Source organism: Salmo trutta, chromosome 14 (genome assembly GCF_901001165.1).
Source record: "Salmo trutta chromosome 14, fSalTru1.1, whole genome shotgun sequence".
Lineage (NCBI taxonomy): Eukaryota > Metazoa > Chordata > Actinopteri > Salmoniformes > Salmonidae > Salmo > Salmo trutta.
Genome location: NC_042970.1, coordinates 60,290,457 through 60,313,715, shown reverse-complemented (window position 1 = coordinate 60,313,715; position 23,259 = coordinate 60,290,457). Strand labels below are relative to the sequence as shown.

The following is a 23,259-nucleotide window of genomic DNA, read 5'->3' as shown; positions in this document are numbered from 1 at the left end:
GTGTCTGCGTGCCAACAGAGAAGCCCGTGCACCACTCGTTGGAGGAGGACGAAAAGGCGCCCTACAAGATGATCCAGACAATCGGCCTATCGGTAGGCGCTGCCGTGGCCTACATCATCATCGTCCTGGGCCTGATGTTCTACTGCAAGAAGAGACGCAACGCCAAGAGACAAAAGGGCCCAGAGGCAGAGGAGGCCGAGACAGAGCACCTCAATGGTCAGCGTTCACAGTCGATTCCATTCAGTTGAATTCGGTAGTGTCTAGTTTTCCTGGTAGTGTGAGGAGAATTGAGTTGAACTTTATTGAAAACATTTCAAATATGTGTAGTTGTTGTACTGCATGTACATGTATTACTAGTGACGGGCACTGATATGTAAAGTCAATATCGGTATCAGTTGCATTTTTTTATTTTTTTTAATATGATATCAATTAATGGCAAAAATAAATAAATGTAAACACCACAACTGTGTGTTAGCCTCTGGAGTTAGTCTCCAAAACAGAACTGTTTCAAGTGATGCTTCATTTCTATGTCTGTGTTGCTTTAACGTTTCTGTACCTAGAAATAAGAAGAGTATGTACAAGCAATCAGAATGTTTAGTTACTGGTATTGAAGGATGCCATTTTGTCCTGGCACTACAGGGGGCACGGTGCAGACCAACGGGCAGGCCACCGCTGAGATCCAGGAGGAGGTGGCACTGACCGACATGGGCACCACAGCCAGCAGCGCCAACAACAAGCGCCACAGCAGCCACGACAAAGGGCCCTTCCCCCGCGCCAACCTGACCACCATCACCACTCTGGGTATGGAGCAATGCATGCGCACACACACAGTCATTGTAAATAAGAATTTGGAAAAGTTGTCATTTGTTACTAAGAATTGGTTCTTAGTTGACTTACCTGTATAAATAAAGGCTATATACAATCATACTGATTCCCTTCTCCTACACAGGGAAAGGTGAGTTTGGCGAGGTGTTCCTGGCCAAAGCCAAAGGCCTCATGTCGGCAGGAGGAAGAGGCAGTGAAGATGAGGAGGAGACAGTGGTGCTGGTGAAGAGTCTGCAGACGCGGGACGAGACCCTGCAGCTTGAGTTCCGCCGCGAGATCGAGATGTTCGGCAAGCTGGGCCACCCCAACCTGGTGCGCCTACTGGGCATGTGCAGAGAAGCCGAGCCCCACTACCTCATACTGGAGTACGCTGAATTGGTAAGGAGGGAGCTACCTGCTTACGCTCCGGGGTGAAGTTTCTCCTAGGTAAAGATCTAGGTTCAGCTTCCCCGCCCCCAACCCTTAACCATTAGTGGGGGAAATGCTAAACTGACCCAAGATCAGTGTCTACAGGCAACTTAACTTCAACCTACTCCCTACACACACAAACACACACACACACACACACACTTTATGTATCCTACATGGCAGTCAATTGCATCATTGAAATACATGTGTATTAAGATAAAATGCATTGATAAAATACAGATTTAAAATATGAGCTACACATTGACCCCAGTGCAGTGAAAAACGTGTGTGGGTGTCCTTTAAAAAAAAATTCATCCATGATTTAGCAATGACCCCAGACCTGTGTATATGTTCCTAGGGAGACCTGAAGCAATACCTCAAGATGTCCAAGAACAAGGAGGAGAAACCCAAGTCCCATCACCTCAGCACCAAGCAGAAGGTCAGTTTGCACACACACACACACACACACACTCAAATGAACGCATACATTAGCATCTTAAACAGGTCGTGGCTTCAGTGCAGTAGGCCAGGATTTGGTAGCTGGTGCTTATAGTAAGTATCTCCTGTTGCATCATGCCACTGGCTTTCACTGTGCATGTTGGACCACTCAGAAGGAGAAACTTATGGTTAATAAGATGTGATTTTAAAAAAAGCCATTAAAATGCTTAAACACGCACATTAACTCACTCACTTGAAGACACACACATGCTTGAAAACACACAGCGATTTAATGCTTCCTATGTCCCACTCTCTCTCCCTCAGGTGGGGGTGTGTCTGCAGGTTGCCCGGGGGATGGAGCATCTATCCAATCAGCGCTTCGTCCACAAGGACCTAGCCACCCGCAACTGTCTGATCAGCGCCAAGAGACAGGTCAAGGTGTCTGCACTGGGGCTCAGCAAGGATGTCTACAACGAGTAATATTATATTGAATTAAATCTTGATTTAACTAGAAAAGATCCCTTGCAGTTGAAAACCACATTTAAGGTTTTGATTAATTTCGAAGAATCCAGTCACAGAATAATTGTATCGATAATTTAGATTTCCCAAAGCAAGTCTCCATTTAAAGAGACCTGTGATATGTAAAAAGTGATGAGCTACGACAGACTAAATTAACTGTGGCGCCACCCAATGGCCAAACATCACCCAAAGATCACCCTCTCCTCATCCTCTCCTCCTCTCCCCCTCCAGTGAGTACTATCACTACCGGCAGGCGTGGATCCCTCTGCGCTGGCTGCCCAGCGAGGCTGTGTTCGAGGACGACTACTCCACCAAGACGGACGTGTGGTCCTTCGGCGTGCTCATGTGGGAGGTGTTTAGCCTGGGGGAGCTGCCGCACGCTGCGCTCGACCACGACAAGGTCCTCGAAGGTGAGGGCAGTCGAACAGGATCTTGGAAGTGTTATTGTTATTGAAGGATGCTACTTTACCCCAGATGGGGCTAGAGGTAGAAGACCACTATTCCAGGGTCACATATTTTGTCATCCTCCTAATGGGTTACTTTACTAACCTTTGCCTGCTCATTGTTGTTTAAAACCACACAATGCACACAAGATGTCACGAAAAAAACCTTTATTTTTTTAGTACAAAACATAGTTTTCATATGTTCACATTGCGTTGATGTTTATTGCGCTCTCCTGTTCGGGTCCTTTCAGAGTATTGGTCATGAGTGAAAGGATAGTGAGGTATAAATGTTATTTTGATTCCCATCTATTTCAGAGTTTCACTCTAACCCCCACACATTCTTTCCCGACATGTTTTTATTTCTCTATCCCTCCATCTTTCACCCCTTTCCCTGCATCTCACTCGCTCTCAACCCCATGTGTCTTTCTCTCACGTCTTTCCCGCTACCAGAGCTGAGGGAGGGCCGGGGGAAGCTGCCCCTGCCCCAGGGCTGTCCTTCTCGGGTGTACAAGCTGATGACTCGCTGCTGGGCCTCCAGCCCCAAGGACCGCTCCTGCTTTAGTGACATCGTCTCTGCCCTCAGCGAACTACCTTCCGAGAGCAAGGTGTAAAACACACGGCCCAGGTGCACAGTTTGTGTGTGTAAGGGTATGAATGTGTTATCAATGGGGGAGGTGACGTGTGTGTGTGTGTGTGTGTGTGAGAGCGGTCATGTACGTGAAGGACGTATACACGTTGTTGTGCATGCATGTATTGGCCTTTTGAGTTTGTGTGTCTAGCACTCCAGGACTATCCTACTCTGCCTGGTTGGCCTCTGTAGTTAGCGTCTGCAAGAGCAGAACGAGACTCTTAACAACAAGGAACTTTGGTTGCAATTGAGGACCCAGCCGAGACGAGATCAACATCCAATGAGCTTCTCCTTCTCTATGGATTAAAATTACTATTTTTTACAATGAGGACTTATATTCTGCCTTAGCAGGTCAAATGGTGTCTAACATTTTAATCTAGAAACTAATGACAGTTAACGTTGGCACGGTTTTCACCCCAATTGAATCTTTTCTGTTACTCATGTTTGCGAATGGACAAGACAAAAGGGACATTTTCTTCCCAGAGCCAAACGGGACATGAAGGTACAACCTCTTCAGGAGTAAAAATCTAGTGTCTCTCACCCTGTTAGATATGATCAGAACAAGGTAAAGGGCCAGCAGTGGCATTATTGAACTTGTGTGGAGTTTAGCTGGAGTGTGGATGGAATCACCACTCACAACACTAGTTTTCCTTGCCTTGAAGGTAAATCTTTGGTTGATTTTTAAAGTATAGTTGTGGCAGTATATGGACCCTGAATTAGCTTCAACATGCTATTTTGGAGTTAAGGTAACTGATCATCTAAGCTGTAGCATTATAGGCTAGCTATTTTATAAAGGCAATCCTGTCATGAACAGTTTTGTACTCCTATCAAAGATGTCTGAATGTTACTGCTCCATTTGCCCATCAATCATCCAATCCTAACGCGACCAGAGCTTTTCCAATCAGAGTGGGAGAAACCTTTCTTCGTAGACATTCGTCTAAAAGTGCTTTGTATACATGCTTAAAACATGCACTGATCACAACTATACCTTTTTGTTTTCTAGAAGGATTGTTTCGAGACCTGTTAACTTATTTTAAAGGTCCTGTTTTGTATTTTTTCACTGTATAGAAAGGTACTAAGCTTCTTTGATATCATTTTTTTATGTGTGAGGCATTTTATGATTTGTGTAATAGTTTGTCTTTTTTTTATCCCCAAAAAATTGAATTAAGGTTCTCCTGAATTGAAAAAAATGCCTGGCAAATGAAGGACTTTGCATCAGATTGCTGTCTTGCTATTGTTTTATATTTACTTTCTTGCTTTTGTTTTAATTTACTTTTTTACTTGAACATTTTTATACATTGCAGTTTTCTATTTTAAGTATGTTTATACAAATGCATATTAGCCATGGCATATATATGGCGCTGGTCCAATAAAATATTTGTTGTAAATGTACCTTTTTTTGTTTGTACGCCGTTTGGGAAATATTGTGCATACAACATTATTAACAAATGTAAGATCTCACTGGTAACTTGTAGAGTTTAGCTTTTTAACAAACTTGTAGAGTTTAACAGTTTAACAAAAAATAACCCTCTGCAATTATATTCAAGCTTTGTCCAAATCTGATATTTATCCAAAGTTAGTATCAAACTCAGCAAGTCTGTATTTTTTATTTTTTTGTTGAGGGTCAGTCCAGCTTGCAGAGCGATGGAGGATGAAGATCTGTGAATCCTAAATCCAGCATAGTGTGGCTCCGTGAACGTGATGTGGAATGCATAAGTAGGGACACTTGACCCACGTTCTGAATTGATTAGGTAGAATCACAGGTCGTCTCTGGGCAGTCCAGATAAACCCCAAACCGCCTCGACTGATGAGCGCAGGCCAGCTCCACCATTTCTGCTTATCGTGGTCAAATGAGTAACCAGGTAGAAATCTCAGGAGGAAGGATGGAACTTGATCCCCCAGGCTTTGCATTTTGCTCCATGTACTCCCTCCCTTACTCCTTCCCCTTCTGTTTGGACATCATCCCCCGCTAATATGGCTCTGGGTTTCTCTCCTATAGTCCACTCTGCGTCCCAGTAGCAGCGGCCCGATGGCTGCTCTTGACATAACAACCCGTAGGGATTTTGAGGTTCAAAGGGAGATGTCGGCTCCCAGGCTTCCTGGCTCATCCTCCTGGTTTCCTCTGTCCTACAGTGTCAGCCGACAGGCATCCAAGGGACACAGAAATCTCTATCAGACTGCTTATATCATTTGTGACAGGTAATCCCTATGATCTGTAACAATACATAATATAACCATGCGGTGAAAATTACTAATTCAAATACGTTTTCCCTAGCTACAACTTCTTGTAGTTCTGCCAGAACTCACATTTCATAAGCCCTGGTTTGTTCTGACACACTCAAATGGTCCACAAGGTGGAGAAAAGTTGACCGTTGCACAATTCTCCACAGTGGTTCTAGCTTCCAGATGGCGGGAAATACCATATTGAGGACTAAGACAGACAAAGCATTAAAAAAAAAACACTCCTGCTGTAGCCCATATTTAAACTCAGCAAAAAAAAGAAACGTCCCTTTTTCAAGACCCTGTCTTTCAAAGATAATTCAAAGATAATTCGTAAAAATCCATATAACTTCACAGATCTTTATTGTGAAGGGTTTCCCATGCTTGTTCAATGAACCATAAACAATTAATGAACATGTGGAACGGTCGTTAAGACACTAACAGCTTACAGATGGTAGGCAATTAAGGTCAGTTATGAAACCTTAGGACACTAAAGAGGCCTTTCTACTGACTATGAAAAACACCAAAAGAAAGATGCCCAGGGTGCCTGCTCATCTGCGTGAACGTGACTGAGGCGTGAGGACAGGGCAATAAATGTCAATGTCTGTACTGTGAGACGCCGAAGACGGCGCTACAGGACGAACAGCTGATCGTCCTTGCAGTGGCAGACCACATGTAACACCTGCATAGGATCGGTACATCCGAACATCACACCTGCGGGACAGGTACAGGATGGCAACAACAACTGCCCGAGTTACACCAGGAATGCAAAATCCTTCCATCAGTGCTCAGACTGTCCTCAATAGGCGGAGAGAGGCTGGACTGAGGGCTTCTGGGTCTGTTGTAAGGCAGGTCCTCACCAGACATCACCGGCAACAACGTCGCCTATGGGCACAAACCCACTTTTGCTGGACCAGACAGGACTGGCAAAAAGTGCTCTTCACTGACGAGTCGCTGTTTTGTCTCACCAGGGGTGATGTTCGGATTCGCGTTTATCATCGAAGGAATGAGCGTTAGAGGCCTGTACTCTTGAGCGGGTGAAAGAGTGGGGTAATATCTCACAGCAAGAACTGGCAAATCTGGTGCAGTCCATGAGGAGGAGATGCACTGCAGTACTTAGTCAGTATCTGGTGTGGCCACCAGCTGCATTGACCCCCCCCCTCCTTTGTTCAGGGACACATTATTCCATTTCTGTGGAACTTGTTCAGTTTATATCTTATGTTCATACAAATATTTACACATGTTAAGTTTGCTGAAAATAAACGCAGTTGACAGTGAGGACGTTTCTTATTTTGCTGAGTTTACTTCGTCTAGTGTGGCTTCTCCAGCACAGCAGAGAGCAGTTGCAGTCTTAGCTGCTTTTAGCAATGCGGGTGTATTTCCATACACTAGTGTTGCTCCCAAATTGTATTGGGTTACGAAAACAGTCTGCGGGAAGCCAAAAGTTAAATACAATTCCATTTCAATTTATTGTGCCAGTGGACAGGACGGTTGGTCATTATGACCTAGGGAATTTAAGACTAATATCTTAAGGATCGTATAGGCTGAGAACATCACAAATGATGCGCGCGCATCGATGTGGCCTGAAGAAGTGAATTATGATTTTGAACGGTCAGATAGCTGGCAACAATGACAAGCTGCCATGTAGGGAATCGTAGGCGGCTCATTCAACGCGTATCTTATTGATACACTACATGGCTAAAAGTATGTGGACACCCTTCAAATTAGTGGATTTGGTTATTTCAGCCTCACCTGTTGCTGACTGGGTGTATAAAATCAAGCACACAGGCATGTAATCGCCATAGAACATTGGTAATAGAATGGCCCGTACTGAAGAGCTCAGTGACTTTCAACATGTTATTGAGGAGTGGTAGGCCACACAAGCTCAAAACGGGACTGCCGAGTGCTGAAGCGTGTAAAAATTGCCCTGAGTTCCAAACTGCCTATGGAAGCAACGTCAGCACCAGAACAGTTTGTTGGGAGCTTCTTGAGATGGGTTTCCATGGCTGAGCAGCTGCACAAGAGCAATACAGGAATGTCATACATGATGGATAATTAGCTTCCCTACAGAAAAGACACACATTTTCACACATCAAGATGGCAGGTGGGTGTGGGGCCAGAGATGGCAGGGGTTCAACTGTAGAACCCAGTTCTTACATTTTGAATATAAAAATGTATTTTATCAAACAAAACTATGCTACATTTTATCTCTGGGACCCTCAGGATGACAAATCAGAGCAAGATTACTGAATGTAAGTACATTATTTACCTTCAAAGGTGAATGTATGCACCTTCAAACAACAGCATGGTATTTTCTTCACCATAATAGCTTCTTAAATTGGACAGTGCAGTTAGATTAACAATAATTTTAGCTTTCTGCCAATATAAGACATGTCTATGTCCTGGAAAGTTGGCTGTTACTTACGTCGTTCTAGTCACATTATCGTACGTTAGCAACAACCGTCCTGGTTTAGGGACACCGATCCCATAGAGGTTAATTTGATCCTTGATATACCACACCTGTCAGGTGGATGGATTATCTTGATAAAGGAGAAATGTTCACTAAAAGGGATGTAAACATTTGTGCACCAAATTTCAGAGAAATAAGCTTTTTTTGCATATGGAACATTTCTTGGATCTTATTTCAGTTCATGAAACATGGGACCAACACTTTACATGTTTTTATATTTTTGTTCAGTGTATTATCTTTGACTGCAAAAATAACTAATCAAACTAAAAACAAATGATTTTGTTTGAGTTTTCATCTAAACTTTGAGCCAAAATCAAATTTTCGACATTCTGAATCTGGCAGGTAAATGCTGCCAGTCGTTGCCAATGTTTCAAATAGGCGTAGCTTGTGCATCACTATCACTAGCTAACAGGGAAGAAATCAGAGGGCGGGCACAGAGCGTGGCTGGGTCAAGCTAGAGCAGCTTGTGAAGTCTCTGGAGCCATTCACAATTCACACGACCAACATCACTGACAGCCAGTCGCTGTCTGATGTGGTGCCGTGTCTTCTCAACCTTGAGGCACACTTGTAGTCAACTACTGTTGCAAAACAGTTGGCACAGGTCCTCCTGAAGTTACTGCGCGAGTGCTTCGCATGGAAGATGCCAGCACGATGAATCTGGCAAGCATCTCAACCACAATGCTTCAGAACTATAGCTTCCTCGCATCGAAGATTGTGTCTGAGGTAATGGTCCAGCTGGAAGGTCAACCTGGCAGGGCATTAAGTGCCCCCTGTGAGCTGTGGAAATACCAGGAAGAGGTAAAAGGGGGGCATGTTTAGAGTCACCTCCAGTTCTGGCAGGCAAGGATGCTGTTTATTCAAAGCTGTGCCCTGTGGCACTGGATCTGGTTTCTGCCCCTGCCTCCCAAATGTTTGTGGAGTGAATATTCTCTGTCTGTGGATAACTGTCATCAGGCTTCAGAAACTGAACGACCACCTCTTCTTGTAGATAAACCAGAAAATCTTGTATGGTTGAACAGAAACATGTTTTTACTAACCCTGTTTGAAGGGGTTAGTCAATGATTACATGTTTAATATTACATTAACATGTCATGACTTAATTCATTATTTTCGTCTTTGTCAGGTAAAGGTACTTGATCCTTCCATCTACTACTAAAGTTTAAAAAAAACATTGGATTGTTATAAAATGGGAACGAGTTTCCTTCCATATTTCTTGCATCAGTCTAGGCACTTATCTTTTAAATCCAAGTCACATTAGGATTGATTTATAATTTTAACCAAACATACTGTTTGCCCTGGCAATGGAGTTGTATGGAGTCCTCTAGTGGCCAAAAGCCTGTGTTAGCATGGGCAGCGCCATTGACTACTTTCACCATTTTGATTTAGTCAATGGGGTGGGACTTCAAACTGATACCTCCTGATGTCTCGGTTGGCATGACCTGATGACACAGTGGAGTCGTGACAGCTGGGTCATCAGGAGGGATCAGCCAATGAATTTTACTGGTGAAGAAGAAAATGGACTATTTCAAGATAGAGATGGCCTCAATGCCACTGCTCACAGACACAGAGATGTTATGTCTATCCAAGTATATGGTCCTGGCCCATCACCTTATGTATTACTGCCCCCAGTGGCAAGAAGTGACATCCCCCAAAGAATTGCTATAGGCCTACAACACATAATTGGCTCCTAGCATCCCATGCATAGGCTGCTTTCTGTCCCTAACTAAGTAATGAAACGAAATAAATGTTTCAAAATTAAACAAAATAAAAACTCTTAAATCAGGTGTGAAAACTAATTGAATTTCAAATAATATAAAAACGAATATTAAATCATAAAACGACCTTAGGCTGTTAAACAGTGTGGACCGTTTTGGGAAACATGTTGGTCAGTACAAACTGTCACGCAACGTAGCAAACATTGAACTGAACTAAACGCACCCCTGGCCACACTTTGCCAGGCCACACCCACCAAACGGGAGCAAACATACCTCAAAGGCTGTTAAAGAACAGTGGGTCTCTGAGTCAAGCTTTCCATGTAGTAAAATTAATCTCAGGAAGAATCTCAATTGCACACTCCTTGTGTCCTCTCCTCCTTTTCAAAACCCATTGGTGGCAAAAGCCAGAGGTCCCTCCCCACTGACCTCCTCTAATGGGTTTTGAGAAGGTTGTGCTCAAATACACTGCTCAAAAAAATAAAGGGAACACTTAAACAACACAATGTAACTCCAAGTCAATCACACTTCTGTGAAATCAAACTGTCCACTTAGGAAGCAACACTGATTGACAATACATTTCACATGCTGTTGTGCAAATGGAATAGACAACAGGTGGAAATTATAGGCAATAAGCAAGACACCCCCAATAAAGGAGTGATTCTGCAGGTGGAGACCACAGACCACTTCTCAGTTCCTATGCTTCCTGGCTGATGTTTTGGTCACTTTTGAATGCTGGCGGTGCTTTCACTCTAGTGGTAGCATGAGACGGAGTCTACAACCCACACAAGTGTCTCAGGTAGTGCAGCTCATCCAGGATGGCACATCAATGCGAGCTGTGGCAAGAAGGTTTGCTGTGTCTGTCAGGGTAGTGTCCAGAGCATGAAGGCGCTACCAGGAGACAGGCCAATACATCAGGAGACGTGGAGGAGGCCGTAGGAGGGCAACAACCCAGCAGCAGGACCGCTACCTCCGCCTTTGTGCAAGGAGGAGCAGGAGGAGCACTGCCAGAGCCCTGCAAAATGACCCCCAGCAGGCCACAAATGTGCATGTGTCTGCTCAAACGGTCAGAAACAGACTCCATGAGGGTGGTATGAGGGCCCGACATCCACAGGTGGGGGTTGTGCTTACAGCCCAACACCGTGCAGGACGTTTGGCATTTGCCAGAGAACACCAAGATTGGCAAATTCGCCACTGGCGCCATGTGCTCTTCACAGATGAAAGCAGGTTCACACTGAGCACGTGACAGACGTGACAGAGTCTGGAGACGCCGTGGAGAACGTTCTGCTGCCTGCAACATCCTCCAGCATGACCGGTTTGGCGGTGGGTCAGTCATGGTGTGGGGTGGCATTTCTTTGGGGGGCCGCACAGCTCTCCAGAGGTAGCCTGACTGCCATTAGGTACCGAGATGAGATCCTCAGACCCCTTGTGAGACCATATGCTGGTGCGGTTGGCCCTGGGTTCCTCCTAATGCAAGACAATGCTAGACCTCATGTGGCTGGAATGTGTCAGCAGTTCCTGCAAGAGGAAGGCATTGATGCTATGGACTGGCCCGCCCGTTCCCCAGACCGGAATCCAATTGAGCACATCTGGGACATCATGTCTCGCTCCATCCACCAACGCCACGTTGCACCACAGACTGTCCAGGAGTTGACGGATGCTTTAGTCCAGGTCTGGGAGGAGATCCCTCAGGAGACCATCCGCCACCTCATCAGGAGCATGCCAGGCGTTGTAGGGAGGTCATACAGGCACGTGGAGGCCACACACACTACTGAGCCTCATTTTGACTTGTTTTAAGGACATTACATCAAAGTTGGATCAGCCTGTAGTGTGGTTTTCCACTTTAATTTTGAGTGTGACTCCAAATCCAGACCTCCATGGGTTGATAAATTGGATTTCCATTGATTATTTTTGTGTGATTTTTGTTGTCAGCACATTCAAGTATGTAAAGAAAAAAGTATTTAATAAGATTATTTCTTTCATTCAGATCTAGGATGTGTTGTTTAAGTGTTCCCTTTATTTTTTTGAGCAGTGTATATTGGGATAATCTCAATTGCATAATCCTCGCATCCTCTCAAAACCCATTGCTAAATTGCAGGTGCCTACCGTCAGGGTTGGGTAGGTTACTTTCTAAATGTAATCCCTTAGTTACTAGTTACCTGTCAAATTGTAATCAGTAATGTAACTTTTGGATTACCCAAACTCTAACGTAATCTGATTACATTCAGGTACTTTTAGATTACTTTCCCCTTAAGAGGCAGAAGAAGCCAAATGTATGTTACGAATTGAACATCTATTGCAGGATAAATCAGTGTTAAAGTTTACATAGCTGGCCATATATGGATGTTAAATATTACTTTATGGGTTGGATATGTAGGCTTCCTCTAACCCATCTCGTTCTACTACATCCAATAATACAATAAAATTATCTTTACATTAGTATATAGAATTTAAAAGTCAGATGGATGTAGCAACCACAGACTTAAAAGGGGCAATCAAACTTGTGCGAGTTTGAGCATGTGTCACTTAGGCCTGTGGAATTTTTTTTTTATCAGAATGAATTAGATTGAGCAATAAAAGCCCCACTTTTATTCAATAAGCTGGGATCCGCACTATGCAGCTGATGCAAAAGCGCATTTTTCACTGGCTGTCCATTGGTTTCAAAAACAATGATTGATAGGCAGCTTAAACTTTTTGAATTCAACCATTGGTTTAAAATACACACTTAGATTTGAACAGCCATCCACAACAATAACCCAAACCGGCTGCGCGTGTGCACCATCGTGCATAAATGTATTTTGTCCCCGGTCAACCGAATCATTTCTAGTCATCTCTCCTCCTTCCAGGCCTTTTCTTCTCTTGACTTTATATTGCGATTGGCAACTTTCATAAATTAGGTGCATTACCTCCACTGACTTTGTTTGTCTTTCAGTCACCCACGTGGGTATAACCAATGAGGAGATGGCACGTGGGTACCTGCTTCTATAAACCAATGAGGAGATGGGAGAGACAGGACTTGCAGCGCGATCTGCGTCAGAAATAGAACTGACTTCTATTTTATCTCTTGGCAACGCAGACGCTCGTTGGCGTGCGCGAGCAGTGTGGGTGCAATAATTGAATAACAGATTTCTAAATGTATTTTGCGACGCGAGCGGTGTGGTCAGCCTGTAAGGCGCAAATAACTAAATGAGAGGGCAGCAGTGTGATTCACATCAATGCGCTATGTAGATATCAACAATACGTGATATCCGTATCGCCGTAGACTACACCACTGCTGTCATCCTTACCTCCAAGCGTTTATTGAAATTGGATAACCTTTGGATGCCAACAGCAGTCGCACCATTGGAAGACATAGCTTGGACTAGCCTACAAAAGCCTTTTCCTGCTCTTTTCCCGCGATCCATCAAACACATTTGGTGTGTCATCATGGTGGTCAGACTCGCTCAGGTGGAACAAATTTAAACTTGCACTTTTTTTTCAATGCTGATTTGAATGTCATTCATTTTTTTCCGCAAACATTCTTTCTGAATTTAAAAGTAATCAAAGTAATCTAGTTTTTCAAAAGTATCTAATCTGATTACAATATTTCTGCTGGTAACAGATTACAGTAACCGTTTAAGTAATCCCTTACATGTAATGTTAATGTAATCCGTTACTCCCCAACCTACAGTGTAAAACATTGCCATTCAAACAGTGTTGAAAACACAACATTCTGCTCCATTGTAAAGTGCAATTGTGCCAAAATATTTGAGCGCAACTAAGCACATTTCATTACCTTGTAAATTACAGATAGGACCTGAAATGAAATCTTATTTGTCACATGCTTCCTAAACAACAGGTGTAGACTAACAGTGAAATGCTTACTTTTCTTAATGCAGAGAAATGAAATAATAGGCAAGTTATCGATACTCATTGTTTTCCTATGTACACGGGGTACCAGAAATGTAGCATAACATAGGATGGTGACATTGTCGAATAGGGGATACCTAGTCAGTTGTACAAATGAATGCAAGCATATGGATTTAGTCTCGGGGGTGTTAGGGTACAGCATAAAGACACGTTTCCCTTTTCAATGCAGTTCCCGGAATAGAAACACTAGATGGCAACATTGGCATGTTTAACTAGTTTTTGACATTGCAAGTAAGACGATAGTCCTAGGTATGACTTTTTAGTTCTGCTATTACTAAACAAGGTGATAATATTACTTGTATTTTTAATGTATGTATACGAAATCGATGCATTTTGACCAGGAATCAATGACCAATTTGCTTAGAAATGATGGTATGCTTACAATTAGGGTTCTTCGAATGTTTAGGAAGGTCATAATTTAAATCTCGAGATGATTTTCCACCCAAGAATGATGCATTATGATGCTTTCCAAAAGGTTCGCACATGCAGGCATATCATTGGCAGCATAGGTCAACAATCAAGAACCTTCTCCTGCTACTACAAAGACGTCATCATCATAAACATTTTCTTAAATTCATAATGAAAAAATCCCTCCCTTTAATCTGTCACTCGATCCCTCTCTCGCCACCTGGCGTTGCTACTGTCATGTTCTTTCCTCTTACAGCTTTGCGAAGGAATGCTTTTTTTGTTGCTTGCATGCGTTCTATAAAATATATTCCATGAACACTGGTTGTACCCGCGTAGGTTATCCTGCATGAATCCTAGCCTTTTGGGAGGGAGAATGAAGGTCGCTCCTGTGTAGGGTGTTCCTTTTACTACTATTCCCCCATCTCGCGTTCCTAGTGTGTGTCAGCCCATCTATCAGGGTGGATCAATGCTGGATTCTCTGCTTCATACAAACTCCTATCCGTTCTCTCGGCCCGCTACACTCGCTTGCCTCGTACCCGGGGGCGCATCTATCAGCATAGATAGCCCTGCGCTGGCTCCAAGCGGGCCTTGAGGTAGATATGCTGTAGTTTGGAATACTGCGGTTTGGACGGTCGGGTTGGAAATGCCGGTGGTGTAAAAAAAGTCAAATTAATATTTTCCCTCGTCGCACTGTTCTCGGCGGCTGCCAAGCTCGGTGCTTAGCGGCCTGTACACACAAAATGTCGACCAGAACGCCATTGCCCACTGTGAATGAGCGTGATACAGAGAATGTAAGTATCCAATGTATATTCTTTCCTATGGCCTATGTTTTTCTAATGACGATAGTATTTTTTGCCAAGTGTGTGTGGTGATGCGTGTGAATCATAATAATGTTAAAATTGGGCTTGTCTATGTAAACTATCGGTCTGCAAGCTAGCGGCATAGCCCGCTGGGGCAATGGGGATTTAGCTAACGTTACCCATCTTCTGCTAATGTCATTTTATAACGTTAGCGCATTTGAAATCGTTCGTCGGATCAAATTTTACACATGCCATTGTAGACTATCGTAGCCTACACGTAAACATTCGTATTTGTAGTAGCTAGAATTGGGCCATGTCTGCGTGGAAGACTGCGTTCTAAATGATGCTTTCGGTTATCTATGTATTGAAATCGTAGTCTACAAATCAGATACAATGTTGCCTTATGTGTCCGTCGGTTCTCGCTGATTTATAACAACTAGAGTTGCACGGTATTTCAATTTCTGGAGGAGACCGCTGTTAAAATGTGCCATAGCATAAGACAATTGCTATTGTTAGCCTACTGCAACATTAGATCTAGACCATGTCCCCTTATCGATGATGGCATGCAGTTCAAAAGCTGTGACTCAACTTTGAGATCATGGTAGGCCTATACGTGCGAGAAGAAATCATCTCTTAGTGCCCTGGAATGATCGTCTGTCGTACGGTCGTTGATGACAAATTGTGAATGATGCATTTTGCTCTGATTTTTAAGATTAACATGGCTTTCAGGTAGTTGTTACAGGTAGGCCTAGTTGTTACATCAATTTTCTGACTTGCAATTTAATGAATTGTATATACCCGTTCATTCTTTAAGAATATAACTCATAAATGCCTCATGAGAGTTTAGTTCAACTGTCTTACACCCAATTATAAGCTTTTCCTCCTGTTTGTAAACAATGTCATTGTTAAACACTGAAAACATGGAACCATTATTTTGATCTCATGGATGGTCAGTCTGCTTCCACATAGCTGTATATGAATTTCCTCAGCAGATGTGTACCAAAACATTGCAAATATTGCTATGATGTTGTAAATCACAGCTGGCCTGGTACATTTTGCATCCTCGAGCCATTCCGAGTGAACTGTTTCAATTACTCAATATTTTGGACAAAAACGGACGAATGTAACTAAGGCTAAGAATGTCATTGCAGTACAATGATCACAAGTCACTCAAAACGTGGCTAATAAGCTAGCTAGCTTATCTATTTATGTAGCCATTTATTTGGCAAGCTAAGAACACGGAGCCTAACCCTTCCTGGCTACAGCTAGAGATTCAGGTGTCATTGTGTTAGCTGTCCAGATCCGAACTTGAACGACTGTTATCCACAGTTGGCATATCTCGTCGATCAAATGGGCGGACAGACAGACAAGTTCCCATTCAGTTGTCAAACCGTAGGTTGTGACCAATGATGTATATAAACCCTGGATTACTGATGCTATGTATTGGCCATTGACAGGCTTTGGAAGCCACATTTACACTCCCCAATAGGCCAGTCCTCCATAGGAATGGATGGAATTCTACAATTTTTTAATTAAATGTTTTTTTAAAGGCAAAATGACATTTAAAAAATGTTTTGTGTGGACAGTAGCATTAGTAATCTCTAAAAATAACTTTAAGGAATTTCTATTTTGAATGTTGAGCTCACAATTTAAAAATATGCATTAAGGTGTCTGTAATAGAATACATGTGGCAATGTAGACATTTTATAAATGTGTTTCTATAGCTTCCAACATATTTTTTTTTTACAATGTTGGAGGAGTGCCAAGGAGGAGGCATGGTGTCATCAACACAGTGTGTGTATAAATCATTGGTTGGGACAAGCATGCGTTGACATTTTACGTTTAAGTCATTTAAATGGCGCTCTTATCCAGAACAACCTACAGGAGCAAATAAAGGTTAAGTGCCTTGCTGAAAGGCACATCGACAGATTTTTCCCCATAGTCGTCTCAGGGATTCAAACCAGCAACTTTTCAGTTACTGGCCCAACTCTCTTAACCGCTAGGCTACCTGCCTCCCCTCAGGCATGCTGCAGAAGGGTGAGCAGGTTACTGTTCGTTATCATTTGTCAGTGCAATTTTTGACGGCCAACTACAAACTAAAAAGTTTCAGATGGCTTATCTACTGTTACCTCGTTAGATTTGACCTCTCTCTCTGGCGACCATTAGTTGTTGAACTTGTTGTTGATATGCATAGGCAACTGAGGGTTACAGTAGCTAGCAAGAACTTCAATTCATTTATCCACTTAGCATATCGCTTGCGTTTGCAAATTCACTCTGGCTATCTACTCTGATTTCAGAGCACTAATGAATTTACGAACGCGCAACACCGGCTGAACATGGGCGGTGTCAGTAAACAGGCCAAAAAAGTTATAGTCACGAACGCTCTAGATAGCAACATGTAAATAGCCTAGCTAATCATGGTCAGAGTGATGTGTTCTCTCATTTGTCTGTAAGTCGCAAGCTAGCCAACTTTAACTTTAGCTTGGTTGCAGGCAAACTGCACAAAGACGAGTAGACTACAATTCCCATCGTTTATCAGTGCAATTTTGATGGCCAACTAGCTTAAACAGCTCATCTTGCTCTGGCTAGCATTAGTTGTGTAACTGAGGGAGAGAGAGCCTACCTTTTCATGGTTGTTTGATCAACAGGACTGTAAAGTTAACAAATGTAAGAAGACTCCTGTTGTATTTATATATTTGCAGAAAACCATTCAGGTGTATTTTGTGGCTTTTGGCGAATGCTTTCTAACGATCTAAAGTTTTGATGTTGCTACTGCCTGTAAGCACAGACCAGTTCAAAGTGAATGATGGCTTGGACAAGCCAGATGCTTTTTTTTATTAGGTTTTATTTACTGCCGTGTTTTTATTAATTGTCCAAAAGCACGGCTGCTTTGATTCCTACTCTATATTGCTTTAGAATTTTCACATGCTTTACTCTACGTCATTCCCAAACATTCTATGAAAATGACTAAGTGCTCGCTTGTCAGAAAATGTAAAGTGTCATATTATTCCTCGGGGTGTGAATGAGCAGATTTTTTAAAAGATTTTATATTGCTAAAACGCTTTCAGTTGGACTTTTTAATAATGAAGCCAGTCAAGTTTTTGAACTGTTACTGAGAAAGGTGTTTGCGATTGTGCATGTTTACGAATGACTGTTGGGATCACGTGTAAGGCGTAATTCAGAGTCCACAGAAGCAGAGACGCGATAGTCCGGTTTCCCATTGTGACATAGCTACGAGGCTCTGAGACAACTGTCCGCGGGGGACACAGCTCCCCAAAATTCCCAATCAACGCTACTTCGCATACGCGGCTTCTATTCATTTGAATGCGTTACGTGGAGAATTGAAGTATGAAAGCCAATGGTCAAATATATCATATGAAGCAAAACTCGTCATACCGGCTGTATTTATGCCTGCTTGAACGGCGAATAGCTCAGGTAGTCGTGGCCAAAAGTTTTGAGAATGACACAAATATTCATTTCCACACAGTTTGCTGCTTCAGTGTCTTTAGATATTTTTGTCTGATGTTACTATGGAATACTGAAGTATAATTACAAGCATTTCATAAGTGTCAAAGGCTTTTATTTACAATTACATGAAGTTGATGCAAAGAGTCAATATTTGCAGTGTTGACCCTTTTTCAAGACCTCTGCAATCCGCCCTGGCATGCTGTCAATTAACTTCTGGGCCACATCCTGACTGATGGCAGCCCATTCTTGCATAATCAATGCTTGGAGTTTGTCAGAATTTGTGGGTTTTTGTTTGTCCACCTGCCTCTTGAGGATTGACCACAAGTTCTCAGTGGGATTAAGGTCTGGGGAGTTTCCTGGCCATGGACCCAAAATATTTGTTCCCCGAGCCACTTAGTTATCACTTTTGCCTTATGGCAAGGTGCTCCATCATGCTGGAAAAGGCATTGTTCGTCACCAAACTGTTCCTGGATGGTTGGGAGAAGTTGCTCTCGGAGGATGTGTTGGTACCATTCTTTATTCATGGCTGTGTTCTTAGGCAAAATTGTGAGTGAGCCCAATCCCTTGGCTGAGAAGCAACCCCACACATGAATGGTCTCAGGATGCTTTACTGTTGGCATGACACAGGACTGATGGAAGCGCTCACCTTGTCTTCTCCGGACAAGCTTTTTTCCGGATGCCCCATACAATCGGAAAGGGGATTCATCAGAGAAAATGACTTTACCCCAGTCCTCAGCAGTCCAATCCCTGTACCTTTTGCAGAATATCAGTCTGTCCCTGATGTTTTTCCTGGAGAGAGGTGGCTTCTTTGCTGCCCTTCTTGACACCAGGCCATCCTCAAAGTCTTTGTCTCACTGTGCGTGCAGATGCACTCACACCTGCCTGCTGCCGTTCCTGAGCAAGCTCTGTACTGGTGGTGCCCCAATCCCGCAGCTGAATCAACTTTAGGAGACGGTCTTGGCGCTTTCTGGACTTTCTTGGGCGCCCTGAAGCCATCTTCACAACAATTGAACCGCTCTCCTTGAAGTTCTTGATGATCCGATAAATGGTTGATTTAGGTGCAATCTTACTGTCAGCAATATCCTTGCCTGTGAAGCCCTTTTTGTGCAAAGCAAAGATGACAGCACGTGTTTCCTTGCAGGTAACCATGGTTGACAGAGGAAGAACAATGATTCCAAGCACCACCCTCCTTTTGAAGCTTCCAGTCTGTTATTCAAACTCAATCAGCATGATAGAGTGATCTCCAGCCTTGTCCTCGTCAACACTCACACCTGTGTTAACGAGAGAATCACTGACATGATGTCAGCTGGTCCTTTTGTGGCAGGGCTGAAATGCAGTGGAAATGTTTTTTTGTGATTCAGTTCATTTGCATGGCAATGAGGGACTTTGCAATTAATTGCAATTCATCTGATCACTCTTCATAACATTTTGGAGTATATGCAAATTTCCATCATACAAACTGAGGCAGCAGACTTTGTGAAAATTAATATTTGTGTCATTCGAAAAACTTTTGGCCACGACTGTACACATGAAAACATCAAATTACCCAGGGAACTAACTTCACTCGGAGATGGACAATAACGTTCAAAGTGGGTGGATCTTTCCTTTTAGGCCTTCTGAATAGTAGACTGACTTGTGAGAGTAAAGGTATTGTGGAGATTTTCTAAACTTTCAGAACCATTCTGTCATTCTTTTGGAATGTAACATGACACAGTGGTTGTCAAATCAATTGGTGTGGTTTAACATTCGATCTAATAGGCCTACAACTGGTATCGATCCACCTAGACTGGGTTAGCAATATCTGTGGACTGCTTTTGGGCATAATTAATTTGGATTAGGGCTGGGCGGTATACCGAATTGTATGATATACTGGTATTGTTGCAGGGACCGGGTTTGGTTTTTACTTTACCTTCTACACCGGTATTTGAATGTTTGTTAAATGTGATACGCCATGTGTAATGTCAATTTTTATAGTTAACTTCGCTACTTGAGTCATCTCTCTCCGTGCCACTTTCCACACAGACCTCGCCACGCCCCTGTCACTCAAGCATCTCATTTGACATTCCTCAACCAGGAGACACTTGCATCCAGTCTGCATGGTCAATGCAACACATGCAACAATGTTGATGAAAACAATGCTGTTTTCACTTTGCTTCTTAATATAAATCCACTAGCGTTCTATAATGACACTAAAGGTTTGTGTTTCTTACATCAGCAAACAGCTAGTTTGTTTTTTCTTAGCAAATTACCATAAATCTTGAGACACTAATTGTTAGCCGCTGATGCCCATAGCTAACTAGCTAATAAATGTACTGAGTAAGAGCAAACATAGCTAGCTAATACAGCCTGATAATACAAGTGATGATGTAGACCTAAATCAGCATGTTGTTTGTGCAACCGTATCTTCTCAATCAGAGGAATATGCAACGCAAGAATATGTTAGCTACATGAAGTAGCTAAGAGAAAACAACATGCAATGTAGCCAAAGCTTATTGGGTCCCCTAGGAAACACCTATCAACACTTTAGTTCCTACTATGTCATAATTACTTCTCCCTGGCATTTTTAATTTGTCGTCATCCCAAACAACACTGTATTCAAAGTGCCCACTATTATATTCTAACTATTAGAATTAGAATAGTCATTTTATTTCCATGATTTCAACAGTTTTGTTCTAATTAGCAAGTCAAATTGCAATTGCAACATTTGGTTAAAAATAAGTCCTTGATGATTTGCCCAAATCGTGCAGCCCTACGTGGTAGTGTGGAAATTCTCTCAATTGAGCAGTGGTGTAAAGATACTTTCAAGTACTACTTAAGTTTTTTTTTTTTTTTGGTGTCTGTCCTTTACTATTTTTGTTTTTGACTACTTTTACTTCACTATATTCCTAAAGAAAATACTGTACTTTTTACTCCATGCATTTTCCCTGACACTTAAAAGTACTCGTTACGTTTTGAATGCAAGCAGGACAGGAAATGGTCCAATTCACTCACTTGTCGAACGTCCCTGGTCATCTACTGCCTCTGATGTGGAGGACTCACTTGTTTGTAAATTGTGTTGGAGTGTGCCCCTGGCTATCCATAAATAAAAAAAGAACAAGAAAATGGTGCTGGTTTGAAATTATTTATACTTTTACTTTTTGAGTGCAGGAAATGCAGCAAGTGCTGAAATTGTTTTATACTGTTCAACTCAACCAAAACAAATCAGAATGGAGAAAAACTCATTGAAATCACTTAGAATGTATGTGTTGCTACCCTAGGATCACTCACTACTCATAAAGCAAATGTAGAACTTTTTTTTTTTTAATACCGTGATATAATATTTTAGCCATATCTCCCAGCCCTAATTTGGATACAAAATCTTTTTAGTCAACCATCAGTGGGCCACCCAAAAATGTATTTAGCAAATGCATCCCTTGACATTTTCACAAGCAAATAGGCTGAACCCCTGATTGCTGTGGTCTATGCACTGCTCATTGAATGAATGACATTCCATTCCATGAGCGCCACATGACTACATTTTTTTGTTTTGTTGTGAAGCTATACCTCACTTCCATTATTATATTGTCTGTCTCTAGTCTGCTTATTGCCTCAATACAAGATAGATTTAATGGCTGACTAATGAAATAAGTTAATACATTTAAGCATGGCATGCCACATGGAAAAGCTAAGTGCTATTGCCCTTTCTCTGAGGTATTGATCCATGCTGTCAGGAGGGAATGATATATTAGTAGTAGGCTACAGTAGTTCTGAAGAACAGTGCATTCTTCTACACAGCTTTGTTGTTTGTGTTGCTATCATTCCATATTCATTTCTTGGGACTAAGGCGGGTAAGAATTTCATCCTTGAAATACATTCATTTCCTACATTGAGGTAAGCTAACGTTGAAAAGGCAGGCATCAAAAGCATAGTTTCTCTTGACAGCTATCACGTTTCAGTTCTGTGTTATGTTTGAAATTACCAGCTTATGTCTGGGGAAAGCCAATTGAAAAAGGGAAAGAAGTGCTTTACTTCATTTCTGATTCCAGAACGAGTTGTTTGTCAACTTACTGTAAAATACTACACTGAAAGAAAATTAGTTTTGAAGACATGCAAGTTGACAGAACTGGGTCCTCTTTCCTCTTAACTGCAGTAGCAGGGACGATTTCCATTACAATCCAGTTAAGTGCCCTATTACTAGACATTGTGTAATGCTGAAAAATAAATTGCTAATCAATGTCTTTGAATATTATTGAATGTTCAGCATAATAGTAGGCTAATGATTAGTATCTTGATGTTGCTGTTGAAAGAATCAGGGCACCTTTCTATGTAGTGAAATGTGAATTCCTAAAGGAAATTATAACTGTTCAAGACTGCTTGGAATAAGTTTGGGGGGCATTTGCTTTTTGTCTGTGTTAAATCTTCTAGGAGAGCCTGTATTAGAGTAATGTGATTTAAATGCAGGTGAAAAGTCTCTTGGACCTGTGTTGATGAATATCTGACTGCAACTTGTCTGGGCCAGGTAAAGTCGCTTGACTGGCTTCAATACTCACCCCCCCCCCCCCCCCACATTGAATCAATGTAACGAATAAACTTGTGTGCCCTGCATCTGCCAAATATCTGCCTCTCTCCACATATTAAAAGGTATCTATTGAGATGGAAATAACCTCCATCAAATATTTATCAAAAGCAGGACAGCGTTGGTAAGAATTGACAAATGTGTTTTTAAAGTCCAAGGGCTTCATCATTTTGTATCACTTTATGGTATGTATAAAGTTGTGGACAGTAAGTAAATGAAACCTTTGGTCTTGCAACACAAATTATGATAATAAATCAGAACGACTGACGTCAGACCGCCCATTGTTGCTGCAGGCAATGCACTACTACTAACAGCCCTCAGGCTGTAAGGAACCAGTAACTCTCCCCGTAAAGAAAGTGAGAGTGAAAGAGTGAGGGAAAGAGAGAGGAGTTCACTGAAGCTTACCATATTACTGCTTGGCCTTTCAACCGGCCTAACAATTGCATAACAAGCGTC

General features: G+C 42.3%; 2 protein-coding genes across 7 annotated transcripts in view; both read left to right on the top strand.

Annotated features, from left to right (window-relative positions):
* The window catches only part of LOC115208510 (inactive tyrosine-protein kinase 7), a 40,782-nt gene extending 36,129 nt beyond the window's left edge, over positions 1-4,653 (top strand). Inside the window, exons 14-20 of the mRNA XM_029776633.1 lie at positions 19-216; positions 640-801; positions 950-1,203; positions 1,592-1,672; positions 1,996-2,147; positions 2,422-2,600; positions 3,084-4,653. Of these exons, the coding sequence (XP_029632493.1) occupies positions 19-216; positions 640-801; positions 950-1,203; positions 1,592-1,672; positions 1,996-2,147; positions 2,422-2,600; positions 3,084-3,244 (1,187 nt within the window). The 3' untranslated portion in view covers positions 3,245-4,653. The remainder of the gene's footprint in view (positions 1-18; positions 217-639; positions 802-949; positions 1,204-1,591; positions 1,673-1,995; positions 2,148-2,421; positions 2,601-3,083) is intronic.
* Positions 4,654-14,198: 9,545 nt separating this feature from the next.
* Positions 14,199-23,259, top strand: part of LOC115208508 (serine/threonine-protein kinase MARK1-like) — a 78,829-nt gene continuing 69,768 nt past the window's right edge. For 4 of the 6 annotated variants that reach the window (XM_029776627.1, XM_029776629.1, XM_029776628.1 and 1 more), the window contains exon 1: positions 14,199-14,771. In XM_029776627.1, the coding sequence (XP_029632487.1) occupies positions 14,721-14,771 (51 nt within the window). In that variant the 5' untranslated portion in view covers positions 14,199-14,720. The remainder of the gene's footprint in view (positions 14,772-23,259) is intronic. The other 2 variants (XM_029776631.1, XM_029776630.1) reach the window with 1 other exon arrangement.